Here is a 14,317-nt window from a genome sequence, read left to right as displayed (position 1 = left end):
TAGTGTAGCTAAGGGTAGGAGGTTGAGTTGGTATGCGAGATGGGGACCGAAAAGAGTATTCGAGAGATAAAAAGAAACGCGTGCCACATATTTACTATACGTGTTTCTAGTATGACTCCCTATTGCTAACTGTAGTTCACTCATAGGCTCACGTGTAGGCAGACGAATGGAGGGACCATGGTTTTGGAGAGGAAAAGTGGATCAGCTCGTGACGTGTATCACGGTGTCGCTAAGGAGTGGGAAATCAGGCGAACGGCGTCATGGGATTGTGCATGGGATCGCCATAGTCAGGATGGCAGGAATATGGACATAGCGATGAAACACATTGGATGTAACAATTTGAATTCGAATGAGCGTGGGTGAAGACTGATGCATAGCCTCCCTCCAATGACCAACCGGCCGACTTAAGCCTGCCAAACATACTCCATGCCAACACAAGGCTCGACGCCCACATTCTCGTCGACATCCATGACGAAGTCGCCATCTTCGTCATCTTCATTGCAGACAGTGCTCCTGGCAAAGCTGTCTGCATCTTCCATGATGATTTCCGAACCCACCTTCTCATCCTTATCCCCGTCATCGATATGCGAACAGTCCTCACTCCCCTCACACCCACACATATCATCCCACTCCTTCTCCCACGGCCCCAACCCGTCAAAAATACTAACAGGGTTAACCGGCAACTTCTTCCGGGCTTCTTTGCCCGACCTGCCCCTCACTTCGACGCGCAAGTTCGCTACATCAACCGAGCTGTTGACGATTGGGTTGACCTCGACACCCTCATCCATGACTGTGGTTCCGATCTAGTGAGTAGACGTTAGAAACATTCAACCATAGTTTGGCAATTGGGAGGGCAACTTGCGATTTGGGCGGGGTAGGAGGCGATGAAATCTTTATCGGGTTGCCATCCTACTAGTATGCCGGTGATGTGGTATTGTGGTAGGCCGTTTTCTTGTTGCCTTAGCTTGCGGTCGTCGGAGTCGTCGTCAGAGTCGAGAAGCGTCTCGGAGTCTGTATCGCACTCCGTGTCGGACGTAGCGCGAGAGGGGGTTGAGAAGACTCCCTGGGTCTCAGCCGGTTTTGTTGTGAACTGCATGGACACGGTGTAGTAGGTTAGGGCTGTTGTGTGATTTATATAAACTCGCGGTGAAGATATGTAGGCTTTTAAGAGGAAAATTTCGAGATGAGCGCAAACTATAGATAACTGGAGTTAAACCGTGGTTCTGTTTCTGACATTATATCATTATTGCTCACTTATCGTAACGCGCCAACGAGATGGAGAATGTTTCTAAGAGTGGGGCGCGAAAGATGGAGTCGTAGGATGCAAAGTCGATGTAGTTGGATCTCACTGCAGCTTGCAGTAATTTCTGCCATGGTTTACTTGCCAACGACACAGACTCACCTCAACAGCCATGCCTAAGAAACCAGCGATACAGATACCTCCAGAATCACTCACACTAGTCGCGCCCAGGCTGAATTCCCTATCCTCTTTCGGCACGTTATCCGTAATCTCGGCAAAGGTGCTGACATAGACTAGCCCACCTAATAGACCTTCCCAGAAAATGATTACGCAAACGATGTAATAGCTCGGGATGAAATTGAACATGGCGTGCAGCGCGAGGACAATGAGATTGGCGACTTGAAGGAATGACGGGACGTAGAGGTGGTGTATGCGTATGAAGGGTGTGGAGGATCGCGAGATGAAGACACCAACCTGGTAGATGGCGCCATAGGTGCTATAGAAGGAGCGGTATTCGTCGAAAGGAGAGGATTCGAGAGGGAAGAGCAGAGTGGGTGCGACGCCCTGGTTGATAGTGTACTCGGCGATGTAGACAAGAAGGAGGGGCAGCATACTGTGATGAATTAGTCTGGAGTAGATGAGGTTTAAGGATAAGGCTTACTATGGGAAGAACAGGCCTCGCGCGCGGTTGAGGTTTGCGCGAAAGCTACTCAGCGCACTGTTAGCACCGGTGTTAGTGACAGAGGGGAAGCTGCGCCCTGAAGCCGAGTGCATGGAGGAAGACAACAGGTCGTCTTGTTCCTGCGCCGGGCCTACTTCCTCTTCCTCATCGTCCCCATGGTCATCGATGGCTTCATAGTCGCCTTGTTTCTGGATGCCAGCGCGCATCGGGCCGAGTGGAAGGATAATGAAGAAGCTCAGCACCATGATTAGCGGCAAGAAGGAGAAGACGAGTAGACTTGTACGGGGTGTGATGCCGAGCGTGTTGGTTGCAATGGCATAGGCGCCGGCACCGATCAAGCCGGCGCCTCCCGTGCCTGAGCCCCAGGAAGCCAGGGCAAAGTGGCCGTAGTAATGTGTTAGGCCAAGGAAGCTCAGTTCACCAGCTCCACTGCTCAGACTGGCAAGCATCACTCCGCACAGCTTGATGGCGATGGTGCCCGAGTCCTGCAGTGGAGGCGTGAGGGCGATGATGAGCATGCCGCATACGGAGAGAGCGACGAATATGACGATGCGCACATTGTAGGGGATCTTGTGGATGAAGTACGGGGCGCACAGTTTGGCGAGGAACGAGGGAATGACATCGGCGAGGAGCACGACGCCTTTGGGGACATTTGGGCCGACGAGGTCGAGGGCGGCGGAGAGGATGATTACGTAGAGCACGTTGTTAATGAGGCCTGGGCGTGTTAGTCGCGGTGGAGCGGACAGTGTTGGTGCCCCTCTTTGGGGGTTCAGGTGCATGCATACCGAACAACCAGAAGGCGGCGCACACGCGTGGGTCGGCGCCATGGAAGACAGCCTTGAGGCGCGCACGGTAGACGGCCCAGGAAGACGCGGGAGAGCCAGGCATGGGGAGGAGCGGCATGGGATGCAGAGGCTGGTGTTGCTTCACATATCGCAGGTTGGAGGGTGAAAGCTACGGGCACGTGTCACGCGCCTCAGATGACGAGGGGCAGCTGCTGGCTGTGCCCGTGTTGATGGCTGGGCTGGACTCGGACATGGATGGGTGCACCTGCCGATCGGGCTTGGCGCGAGGCGGTCAACTGGAAGGAACGATTCAGGAACGGGCTGCATGGGAACGGGCGTCGCATGTTCCGACGAGCATGGGTGTTTCTTTTTGTGCGCAGCGCGGGCAGTCTGGGCGGGGCTACGACGAACTATGGCCAGGGGCCCTCTGATATACGCATCATCATGCGCCTGAGGGCTTTGAGTCGAGCAAACGTCCTGTGGCCGTGTGGGCGTGGTGTAGGCGCTTTGTGGGAAGCAGCCCTATCACATCGTCAGTGCCTGCCCTCTAGTCGGGCTCTCGCTTTCGTCGCTGCATGCGGGGCTGCGCTAGAGTCCTACAGGGATCGTGGCGCTTGGTCCCATTGCGCCTTCTCGTTTCCTCGCATGCTCGAGGCTTCTTTTCTTCTGCAATACTGCTGCTCGCTCTGGGCCGCACCCCTCCACACGACGACGACCATTGTACTCTCCATAATACGCTAGCGAGCGGGAGCGTATACTGCTATCCCGTACTTGCGACACTTTCATCCTCACCACCTCTCCGATGAGCCCAAGCCGACGATGGACCGCCCGCCGCCCTACCAACGACCACCAGATCGCCCTATGAACTACCACCCGCAGACGACGCAAGCCTACCCAGGCCACCCGCCAGCCTCACAACCACAACCGCAACAGCCACTCCACGCTCCGTATGCCGTCGACCCGTACTCGATGCCCCGGCGCGACCCATTCTTTCCTTCGGGATCACAACACGTTCGACGCAGTAGTCAAGGACTACCGGCTGGTAATAATGCGCCGCAAGGCCAGAATGAGGGACAGGGGCAGGGTGGCTGGTCAAATACAGGTACGGGCTACCATTTCCACAAATGTCTTGGAGAATACATCTGCGCAGTACGCACTGAGGACGGAGGGTCTGTGTAGCCTGGACATGCATGTGTACAATTTTTGTAGCTCTCACCAGTTCACAAAAGGTGCCCAAGCCATCCAGGCTGCATTTTGACCTGTATGTCTCAAGTCTGTGGCACCGCTCGCGTGGCTGTCTGGTGCTCGACGAAGGCAAGAGACGGTAGTGGGAAGGCATTGCCTGCATGGATTGCTGCATGACACGTCAATTGCGAAAAAGCACTTCACCGCCTGTCGCCGTCATATAGACGCAGGCAAATGCAGGCAGTCTTTCCCTACTAGTGTCGCCATGCCATCCCGAGCCACACCAACATCTGCGTTGCTCAACGGTGCGCGCCATTTGTCGGTGGAGATGGCATGGGTCTGGCGAATTCTATGGCGCACTCCGCAGATGTGGCTCCTAGCTAATGCACGATCCGCGGGCCTCTAAACCTCTTTCGAAAAGTCGCGACTCGCCGTCCGAGCTTGTGCTGATCCATGTCTTTAGCGCGACCGATACACTACGAGACTCATCACTCCCAGTCGCACCCTCCACCGCAAATGTCCACTTCCAACAACCCTCCAGCCCCGGCGCCCTATAGCTTCGATGCTGCGCGCGCCTCGTCGCTGAACGCCGCCAGCTCCCCGAACCCCTATGGTACAGCCCCGCTCCCAAAAGCAATGGTCAAGCTTTGTCCCAAACTAACTCTCCCCCAGGCCCGTCTCACGAACCTCCACCTCCACCATCCTTCGCGCGGCCCCAAATGCCTCCTCCATCGTCCCCCACACAGCAGCATCTCCATGCATCCCAGTCGCAACGTCCACAATACACCTCTAACTTTGGCGCCAACAGAGAGCTTCCTGGCCTAGGTCAGGCGTTGCGACCGGGAAGCAGCATGTCCATCTCATCTCTTATCGGCGGCGGCGGTGACACAGGTGCGCTCAACCAAACAGCGCAATCACAGCCCTCGCCTCCCACCAACGTCCCAGTACCCAACGGCCACAGCATGCAGCCACCTTCGCCTCGACGTGGCCTGCCCGCTGGTTCACGGTCGGATTTCCCTCTGTTTCGCCGTCAACCCACCCCAGAACGCAACATGTACGGCAGCAATACCTCGCGGCCGTCTGAAGGTCATGCCTTCTCGGCCGGCTCACCCAGACAGTCCTACAGCAACCATGGCTCGCCTGATCCGGGTCGCCAGTCGCTGCCACCAACGACACAATCCTACAAGCCCATGAACTTCGCCGGCCACCGCCCCTATGCGCAGGACACAGGTCGACAGCCTGCCGCGAATGTCCCACCCCGACCGAACAGCCAACCGATGGGCCCTCTGGCAAACACCGAACAAGAGGGCAGATCTTCGTACGACGGGTTCGCAGGCCGGCGCAGCGCCTACGGGCCAAACGAGGAGCGGCGGCGCACACTGGGGGAGTCGCATCACGCAAGGCCCAATGCTGCAGAACTCTTAGCAGGCACAAACCACAATGCCTCGGAGAGGGATCGGCCCGTGACTGTTCACCCTGTGTCGCAGTCTGGCTTCAGTCCACCGCAGGCGCAGCGCAACATCTCTGGCTCATCCGAACCTCCACGCAGTCTGTGGCGGCAATCAGCGCCCACCGGTGCTGTCCATGAACCTCCTCATGACAGTCGCGCAGAGGAACCTCCGCCGATGCATCGCACCTATGGCCCGTACCCCCCATCCATGTTGGGCGCTCCCCGATACGGCGCCCAAAGTTCAGAGGATATGTTGCGACGCAGTGTAGACCAGTTGGGCCATCGCGTAGTCGAGCAGTACCACGCTCCTCCTACCTCCGACCCCAACTCCCTAGAGCGACAGAGGACCGAGCCACTCGCACGCTCTCTATCCTCCAGCGGAAGATCACTCTACGATCAGCCTTCCCGGATGGGCGAGGCCATGCAACACTCGAAATCGCACATTGGCTTTGGTTTGGAGGCGAGCAGACGAACGGGCAGAGCGTCTCCGCTTCCACAGGCTGTTCAAGGTGCCTCGGCGCAGCCCTTGTCCGTTGGCAAAGATCCTGGAATCAAGAGCGAATTCGGGCGCATGTTCTCCGGTCTCGGCAGCGGGCTGGGATCGACGACCCCATCGCGGGGAAGCCCCATGCCACAGAACGGCCAGGGCTCATTCGAATCGGACAACGGCGAAATGATGAGAAGAATCGGTTCCCAGCAAGGAAGGAAGCCGAAGCGAGTCAAGGATGAGGAGGGGATCTTCGACATCGAGAATGCTGATGGTAGAGGAACACCCGGTGCGCGTGGGACCAAACGGAACAAGCACCATCATCATCAGTGAGTTCCCTCATTGCCATACAAGATGCGTACTAACAGCATAGTCACCACCATCACCATCACCACCAACACAAGCCTGACGAAGACACGGCGATCCAGCCAACCTCAACTACCATTAACGGGCGACACCCCAGTCTACCACAAGCTGGCCCAGGCCAATCAGTTCATCACCACCACCACATTGGAGGAAACCCTCATCACCATCATCACCACCACCACACCCCTCGACCTAACCTTCAGCCGTTGCAGCAAGTAACAAAGATCCTGATCAAGGTCCACGACGTACAGCCTGTTCTTGACGATGCTGCGAAACGCCCTCGCAAACATCTTGGATCACAGCTGTACGATGCAAAGACCGAGCTGCCCAAGCCCAACTCATCGCTAGATGACCAGTTCGGATACGCCTCGAAACCTCAACGGTTGCCTCGTTTCGACGTCAATCCCATCAATTGCACCTTTACTATCAGAGTGCCGCGTTACTACCTGAAACCACGACAACGCCAGCACGTCGTGTTAGAGAGACATCTTTGGGGTGCGCGCGTGTATCGCGACGATTCAGATCCTATTGCTGCTGCGATCCACTCTGGATGGATCCGTGGTGAATGGGATGATACTGTCGACGTCACTATGCTCGACCCACGCATCACTGCGCCCAACGACCCAGCCGATGCCGCTGATGTTTTAACAAAGGTGCCAGCGGCCCCTGTGACACCACCCGCCGATATGGACTTGCAGATTGAGATACTCATCTTGCCGCAACTTCAGGAGTACACGGGTTCCGTCGAATATGGCATCTCGAGCAGGAAGAGCAAGGCTCATGAGGGTCTCAGCTTCATGATCAATAAGATTCGATGGGTTGAGGAAGGCATCGGCAGCCGAGGACAGGAACGAACAGCAGCGGCATTGAAGCGACGATTGGATGCCAGCGCGACTCTGCTTGCTTTGCAAAGGGGAATCGACAACACGCACAGGGTCAATGGCATGACCAAACTGCATGCTTGAGATTTAGTTGGATGGATCAAGGTCCATGACATATAACGGCCGTCTGGAGAGTGATTTAGCATGGCATTTGTAGCGCAGGATGATTTTAGCATTGCTAGATACCCGCATCTTTAGCTTGACTCTGGCGTAGGATTGCACATAGCGTTGGCGAATTCTGGGAAACGATGTAATGAGGAGTTGCACACGACATGAAAAAAACTTTTACTTTTCGCATTATCTATCTGTGTTGATGAGTGCTTTTCCAACGGTACGCCTATGGCTGCAATGCGTTGTTATCAGGTCAGCCACACGTGGGGAGCGTGGTAACCAATCCCGCGGCGATCACACACCGCAGTACCAGAGCGATAGCGGCCTGGACGTACCCCGGGCTTGCGTGTACGCACCTTAAGCAAGAGCAGTCTATCCCATTTGCGTGGTGTGCATTTGATCCTTCAACCTTCAACGCCCAGTCGACAGATCGCGAGGTACACGATACTCTGGCAGCCCACTGCCCCGCCACGACGAAAGCTTACGTGACGCCCCTCATCACAACGCGTACAATAACTGATGTCAACGATGCATCACCGGACTTACTCCATATCGACTGTAAGTAGTCTTTTTTCCTTGCTAGGATCTTCAGGATGCACCATTGTTTTTTTGCCGATTTACGACGACTGGCGCGCGACTACGACAATGTAAAGAAATTTCGCTCCCATCCATCACGTCTTCCCGGCAATCGGCGGCTTTAGGCAGGCATGTTTCTGGACCCCCTAGCTATGCTGCTGGAGCCATTGTCGTCATACCGCAGAAGCAGGCGGCATCGTGGCACACGACCCGGAGAGCTCGTAGCAGCATGGCAACGGCTGAGAGCCTTGGAGCTGTCCTGCTGGTGCCCATTGCTGTAGGCAAGCACCAAGGAATGCGCATGGGCAGGCGCAAACGGCGCCCGTTGTTTGCGCTGTCACGACTGCCGGACATGTGGACACATTGGACTGCAGCCACACGTGCTATCGAATGAGAATCACCCGTTACATCTGCTCCACCGCGCCCGCTAGCCTGGAGCCGCAATCCGAACGCTTATTGCTCTGGCTTGTGAAAAGAAGGACGCCGTACCGAATGCGGGGGAATCATCGTCAATCAATCCATCTCCTCTCGCTTCTTGACTGCCGGGCCGACCTGACGACCCTGCAACACGACACTCGACGTCCATACACTTATTGCTTCACCTAACAGACGACTTCAGCCGTGCGACTCCACAGCCTTCTGTTGACCGCCTAGCATCTGCCCTTGCTGCATCGTTGATTAAAAGCCGCATTCTCGCTGCATCTCGGAATACCTTCGGCTAGATTTCCGATCCATATAACTTTTACTTCGCTTCGCCAGTCGCATCGTCACTGGACTTCAGGGAGCTGTACTTGCCGCATACAATGACCGACTCCAATGCCGACTCCAATGGATTCTATGCGCCCAATATGCGCGCAGTGCCTGCTGGCGACTTTGTAAGACCAAGCAGAAAGACTAACGGTGCCGGTGTACAGGCCGAAGACACGCGGATATGCGTCGTCATGGTAGGCTTGCCCGCGCGGGGCAAGAGTTTGATTGCACAGAAAGGTACGTTTCTCCTGTACGGTCTCGTATAAACACTAACGAGTTGCAACGCAGTGGTTCGCTACCTCCATTGGTTATCGATCAAATCCAAGACGTTCAACGTTGGCCAGTATCGTCGTACTGCGACCCCAAACCCCTCCGCCGAGTTCTTCGATACCTCCAACCCAGAAGGAGAGCGTCTCCGGAAAGCAGCCGCCGAAGCAGCTGTTAACGACATGTGCAAATGGTTTTCTGAGGGCAGGGGCTTGATCGCGATACTAGACGCCACAAACTCGACCAAGAGCCGGCGCAGGTGGATACAGGAGCGATGCGCCGCCGAGAACATCGAGACGCTATTCGTTGAGTCAAAATGCGACGACGAGGATCTCATTATGAGCAACATATTGGAAGTAAAGACGACATCTCCAGACTATGTCGGTCAAGACCCCGAGGAAGCTGCAGCGGATTTCCGCAACCGTATCCGGAACTACGAGAAGGTGTACCAGACCATAGACGAGGACGAGCGCGACCTCACATACGTCAAGCTCATCGACGTGGGCAAGCAAGTCATCATCAACCAGATTCAGGACTACCTCCAGAGTAGGGTCGTCTACTACTTGATGAATCTCCACATCAAGCCGCGCTCGATCTGGTTATCGCGAGTAAGTACATGTCGCAAACACGAGCTATGAAAACTAATCGTGGCAGCACGGTGAATCCGAGTACAACCTTACAGGTCAAATTGGAGGAGACGCAAACCTGTCAGAGCGAGGAGATGCGTATGCGCATGCGCTACCCGGTCTGGTTGCGAAATCGGTCGGCGACGGTCGTAAACTCACTGTCTGGACCTCAACCTTGAAGCGAACGATCCAAACCGCACGATTCCTCACATTCGAGAAGTTGGAATGGAAGGCGCTCGACGAACTCGACTCCGGCGTCTGCGACGGTCTCACATACGCTCAAATCGAACAGAAGTTCCCCGAAGACTTCAAGCAACGCGACGAGGACAAATACAACTACCGTTACTTGGGTGGAGAGTCATATCGCGATGTTGTCATTCGTTTGGAGCCCATTATCATGGAGCTGGAGCGGAGCGAGAACATCTTGATCGTTACACACCAGGCCATCCTGAGGTGTATCTACGCATACTTCATGAACGTACCACAAGAGCAGAGCCCGTGGATGGAGGTCCCGCTACACACGTTGATAAAATTGACGCCCAAGGCGTACTCAACACAGGAAGAGAGACTGAAAGCCGACATACCGGCGGTCAGCACCTGGCGAGGTAAGGGCAGCAAGGCTGAGCATCAGCAGGCAAATGGCGGCACATAGCCTAACTCCTATCCAGCTCCCGGGGAAATCTGCGGCGCGCCTGCTCCCCTGGGAGCGGATGTTGGAAGAATCGTAACGAACTAGGCCAGTGCAAGTCTGGCTCGGCACTATAGACGGACAACGAAGGTTACCAGGGATTTGCGCTTCGATCAAGTCGGACTTGATCTCTCGGCGCGTGTGTTAAGCATTGGGCATAGATTGGCATTTCAGCGTTTTGGTCACATCACTAGACGGCAATATCCAAGGTCGACGGTCAAGATGGGAAGGAGTCGACGTCTCTAAGCATAGCAGTAGCTACTAGATATCAATGTCAAAAACCATTCGATATCAGAAGGGTTCTCTATCTACCAATATGCTCTGATTAACGAAAGCTGCGACGCAGCAGCACACAAAGCACTAACAAACAAGCACGTACTACCAGTCTTGGGAAGCATGATGGTAGTGCCTCGTCGCTGCCACCTTCCCATCTCAGCCTCCCCCGCGGACATTGACCATCATCGCAACCCCACCCAAACCCCAAGCTTCTTCCGCACCGCGCATACACAGCATCCTAACAGCACACCCGTTCTGTAAACACCTTGAATCCCGTCGCTCTCGCCTAGCCCCAGCAATACGATCATGACATGGCCACCCCCCAACCCCGGCGGCGTAAACCTCCAGTTCATCGCCGAAGCGCAACAAATCATAAACAGCCACAACCAGCACCACGCGCACCAGCCTTCGTTCACTCACGCTACCGGCGGCCACGCACCCATCACCAACGACGAAATCGAATCAGAAGCCGCCTTCAACGCCCAGTTCACTGGACCCCCTACCACGTTAGACTACGATACACTCACCGGTGCTGGTTCCAGCAGCGGCGGATACGGCGCGCACCGTTTACATGGGCAATCGCCACAAACAGGAGGAAGTAGTGCTGGCAAGGCAGAGGCACCCAGTAAAGCCACGCTGGAAACACGGAAGAGTATACAGGCACGGGGCAAGAATTGGAATTCTTTCTCTGGTGAGGCGCAGGGGAGGGCGTGGGAGGAGAGGCAGAAGAGGGATGAGGCGGTTAGTATACTAGAGAGTGAGGAGATGCTCATGTGGATTGCGGGGGTGAGGAATGAGGTATGTCCCGTCAACGATCACACAAGTTGGAGAGGAGATCGGTTGCTAATTCGTGGTGGATGCAGAGTGTACCACAAACGCGCGCGTTTTACCGTAACATCGTCCTCGGTCTCACACAACCGCCGGCGGATTGGAATGATGAGTGGGAGGTACAAGGTACTGGAAGTGGAGCCGCAGAAGGGCAGGGTATGGCTGGGAGTGGGAGTCCGGCGAGAAGTGGAAAGGGCAAGGAGAGGGATATTGCGAAGATGAGGAAGAGGGTTAGTTCGGGGCAAGGACCTGCTTGAACGGAAGCTCGCATGTTGATCGTGGGATTTAAGGCGTTACTTTGGATTTAAGGCGGATCGCGTTATACCCCAATTTCTTGCTTGTTTTATTCACACACGGGAGACTTGCAACGGCAAGACGTACAACATTACTATTTTGCGTTACGTAACTATTGCTTCCTTCCGTCTTATTCTCATTTGTGTTCCAAGATCATACATGGCCTTCGCCAAACGCCGTGTCTTTCTTAGGTGCTCAAGCCCAAGCCTTTGCCAGCCCAGGCCGGACCGAACCCAGAGAACGATTGATACCTTTTCACCAAAAGGTCGCGGAAAATGCCAATGTCAAAGCCCATCTGTTGCCCCTCAACTTTCAACCGCATCTCTGAACGATATCTGCCAAACCGAAAATCGTACATCTCACATACCCTCCTCCATACCGACATTCCTCCACCAAGGCTTACCATCCTCTCCACTAGCCTTGTCAGCAAACATATCTGCCGCATCGCCCACCTGTCTCCTCTCACTAATCTCCCTGCTGACCTGACCCGACAGCTTGAGCTTCATCGCCTTGCTCGCCAGGAAAGGGTTATACTTTCGCGAACCGTTACTTTGCGCCATTCCTCGGGATGACCGGATGAGTTCGCTCGACGTCCATCCGCCCCTCATGACGGGTAATTGCTATTGCAGAGGTTCTGAGGAGGAGGAGAGGCGGTTGAGGTGGAGGTAGACATCTGTGCCGTATCTATGACCGATGTTGTTAGTGACGAGATTATCTTGGGGTACGAGTTGGGAGGCTTACCCTTCCATAGAAATCAACTTCAAATCTCCTCCAAAGTAGCGTGCGTATAGCCTTGATATGGGTAACCCGTAACCGAATCCAGCCATGGGTGCTTTGAAATCGCTCTTGTTGAAGTCGGGGTCCAGGCTCGGTGTTTGGTCGACGGTCGTGTACATGTATGTCCATACCAGCGGGATCGATGATCTGGGGATACCGCCTCCTTCATCCGAAATCTTGATTGTGATGTCCTCCTTGCCCTCTGCAACAATGACCTTGGTCACAGGGAACTCTTGTTTATCCTGTCCATGTCTTTCCACCACAGCGCGGAGCGAGTTCTTGAGAGTCTCGAACAACATGTGCGACAAATGTCCTGGCACGTACATGAAGCTGATATCCGGGTTGCACACAAGCTGGACCTTTGGCGCATCGAAGAGTCCATAGTGGTCCTCGCAGACGAAGCGCGCATTCTCGATAGCCTCCTGAGCTAGTTCTTGGACATTGGTCTTTGTGCAGATTATACCGACGTAGTTGGGATCGTTTCGCGAGCGTTGGTCTGTGAGGGCGATGTGCTGGCCGATGAGCATACGGATACCGATACGCGACATGTAGAAACGGTCGAGGAAGGCTTGAATGTTGTGGTCGATCTGCATCCTTTGCCTCTTGCGCTTCCATTCGAGAATACCCTGTGCGACCGTCGTAACGACGCTGTCGTGCCGCCTCTTGATCTTCTCCAATGTGTCTGCGAACTTGGTGTTGTATGCGCCCAGCTCTGGCGGCCATTCCTGTCCGTCATCTGCAGCGGCATAGTATCTCCGGCTCGCGCCTTTCACTTCTTTTGTGATGGTGCCGCCGTTTCCGTTGCCATTGCCGTTACCGTTTGTCGTCGGCGCGGAACGGTATTGTCCTGTTTTGATGCTGGGGTTCTGCGTCGGCTTGCTCATCAGGTTCTTGTCGCCGGCTTTCTTCGCTGGTTTGAGGAGTCGCTCTTTGACCTCGCTCGAGAGGGTCGGCCGGGGCAGTTCGACGAGTTCCTGTCAGATGAGTCAACGCGCTCCAGCGAGAACCTTAGCAATACACACTTCGAATGACTGCGCATACCAGTCGCGCACTCTTTGAATCGACGGCATCTCATTGAGGCCATCTGGGAGTTCGTTGAGCTCTTCCACTCGGTGGGCTAACCGTATGGGCAGTTCTTCAGAAAGGAATTGTGACGCGCGGAAGAGGGTTCCCGTAGATGGCTTCTCTCCAAATTGTACCATTTGCCGTAAGGAGACACCTGGTGGTATGTCAGACGAATACTGTAAGTGACCATGCGTGCTGCATACCGGTTGCTGGAAAGTTGCTGTAGTGCTATCCGAATGTTAGCTACAACCGCGACTGTGCGACAGGTTCGCCCACCTTGATGGTGTCCATCAGCCTCTCGCTCCGTTTCCACGACATGATGCCAATTGTAGAGGCCGAAACGGCCTTTGTCGCTGCGTATTCGCCAAAGTGGTGCTGGTGATGGTGGTGTTCACTGTCGAGCTACCCGAAGCACAGTTCCCGCCCCACTATGACGCTAATTGGTCTCGCTGCTACAGGCCGAGGTAACGGCGCGTCTGGATGCTGGGGAGCGATTTGAGAAAGAGAAGAGTGAAGTGGAAGAGAGACGCATGTGCTCGTGTGCCCTATGACACAGACTAGATGGCTGATGTACACGGAGTCTTCCGGCGATGACACCACTGCGACGAGCACCTGCGCTTCCCCCACACTTGACCTGCTTTCACGTGGAGATGATGTGGAAAAGGCGCCACGAAGCCTCACGCTTTGACTACTGGCATCCCGCAGCTGACGAGACACAATGTGTCTAGCTTTTTGACTCCCTATTGCTTTTACTATCCACGCTGTCTAGCGAAACGAGTTGTCGCCATTGCAAGTCTTCCGCAAGCATCCACGAGCTCCAGCCACACTATCCTCGGTTAGCTGTCGGAGAAAGCACCGGTAGAGCGCATGTTCCTGGCTGCATGTTCCTCAGGTCCGAGGATGCAAGGTGCTCGCTGCTCGCGTGAGTCGCTCCCTAGAGGCTAGCACTAGACTATTCTTCTAGTCTGTACATTTTGTGGAAA

General features: G+C 55.0%; 6 protein-coding genes across 6 annotated transcripts; 3 read left to right on the top strand and 3 right to left on the bottom strand.

Moving 5' to 3' along the window:
* Nucleotides 1–404: 404 nt before the first annotated feature.
* J4E79_002839 (uncharacterized protein) lies at nt 405–1,096 on the bottom strand (the record flags this gene model as incomplete). The annotated part of the gene is made up of 2 exons (XM_049351736.1): nt 405–803; nt 914–1,096. The coding sequence occupies 2 exons, from the start codon at nt 1,094–1,096 to the stop codon at nt 405–407; spliced, it is 582 nt and encodes a 193-aa protein (XP_049214374.1).
* Nucleotides 1,097–1,250: 154 nt separating this feature from the next.
* BTN1 (battenin CLN3 protein) lies at nt 1,251–2,810 on the bottom strand (the record flags this gene model as incomplete). The annotated part of the gene is made up of 4 exons (XM_049351735.1): nt 1,251–1,367; nt 1,403–1,853; nt 1,902–2,637; nt 2,708–2,810. 4 exons carry the CDS (start codon nt 2,808–2,810, stop codon nt 1,251–1,253), a joined length of 1,407 nt encoding a protein of 468 aa, XP_049214373.1.
* Nucleotides 2,811–4,743: 1,933 nt separating this feature from the next.
* On the top strand, nt 4,744–7,160 carry J4E79_002837 (uncharacterized protein; the record flags this gene model as incomplete). Its single annotated transcript, XM_049351734.1, is given in 3 exon segments — nt 4,744–6,118; nt 6,203–6,400; nt 6,412–7,160. The coding sequence occupies 3 exon segments, from the start codon at nt 4,744–4,746 to the stop codon at nt 7,158–7,160; spliced, it is 2,322 nt and encodes a 773-aa protein (XP_049214372.1).
* A 1,406-nt stretch (nt 7,161–8,566) lies between these two features.
* Nucleotides 8,567–10,058, top strand: J4E79_002836 (uncharacterized protein; the record flags this gene model as incomplete). Its single annotated transcript, XM_049351733.1, has 3 exons — nt 8,567–8,750; nt 8,802–9,388; nt 9,435–10,058. The coding sequence occupies 3 exons, from the start codon at nt 8,567–8,569 to the stop codon at nt 10,056–10,058; spliced, it is 1,395 nt and encodes a 464-aa protein (XP_049214371.1).
* A 618-nt stretch (nt 10,059–10,676) lies between these two features.
* On the top strand, nt 10,677–11,455 carry J4E79_002835 (uncharacterized protein; the record flags this gene model as incomplete). Its single annotated transcript, XM_049351732.1, has 2 exons — nt 10,677–11,168; nt 11,234–11,455. The coding sequence occupies 2 exons, from the start codon at nt 10,677–10,679 to the stop codon at nt 11,453–11,455; spliced, it is 714 nt and encodes a 237-aa protein (XP_049214370.1).
* Nucleotides 11,456–12,112: 657 nt separating this feature from the next.
* On the bottom strand, nt 12,113–13,652 carry J4E79_002834 (uncharacterized protein; the record flags this gene model as incomplete). Its single annotated transcript, XM_049351731.1, has 4 exons — nt 12,113–12,176; nt 12,234–13,243; nt 13,292–13,510; nt 13,611–13,652. The coding sequence occupies 4 exons, from the start codon at nt 13,650–13,652 to the stop codon at nt 12,113–12,115; spliced, it is 1,335 nt and encodes a 444-aa protein (XP_049214369.1).
* Nucleotides 13,653–14,317: the final 665 nt, after the last annotated feature.

This window comes from Alternaria viburni, assembly GCF_023758015.1.
Source record: "Alternaria viburni strain BMP 2772 chromosome Unknown scaffold_4, whole genome shotgun sequence".
Classification (NCBI taxonomy): Eukaryota; Fungi; Ascomycota; class Dothideomycetes; order Pleosporales; family Pleosporaceae; genus Alternaria; species Alternaria viburni.
The sequence above is the reverse complement of the archived record's forward strand: the minus strand, read 5'-3'. Positions and strand labels throughout refer to the sequence as shown.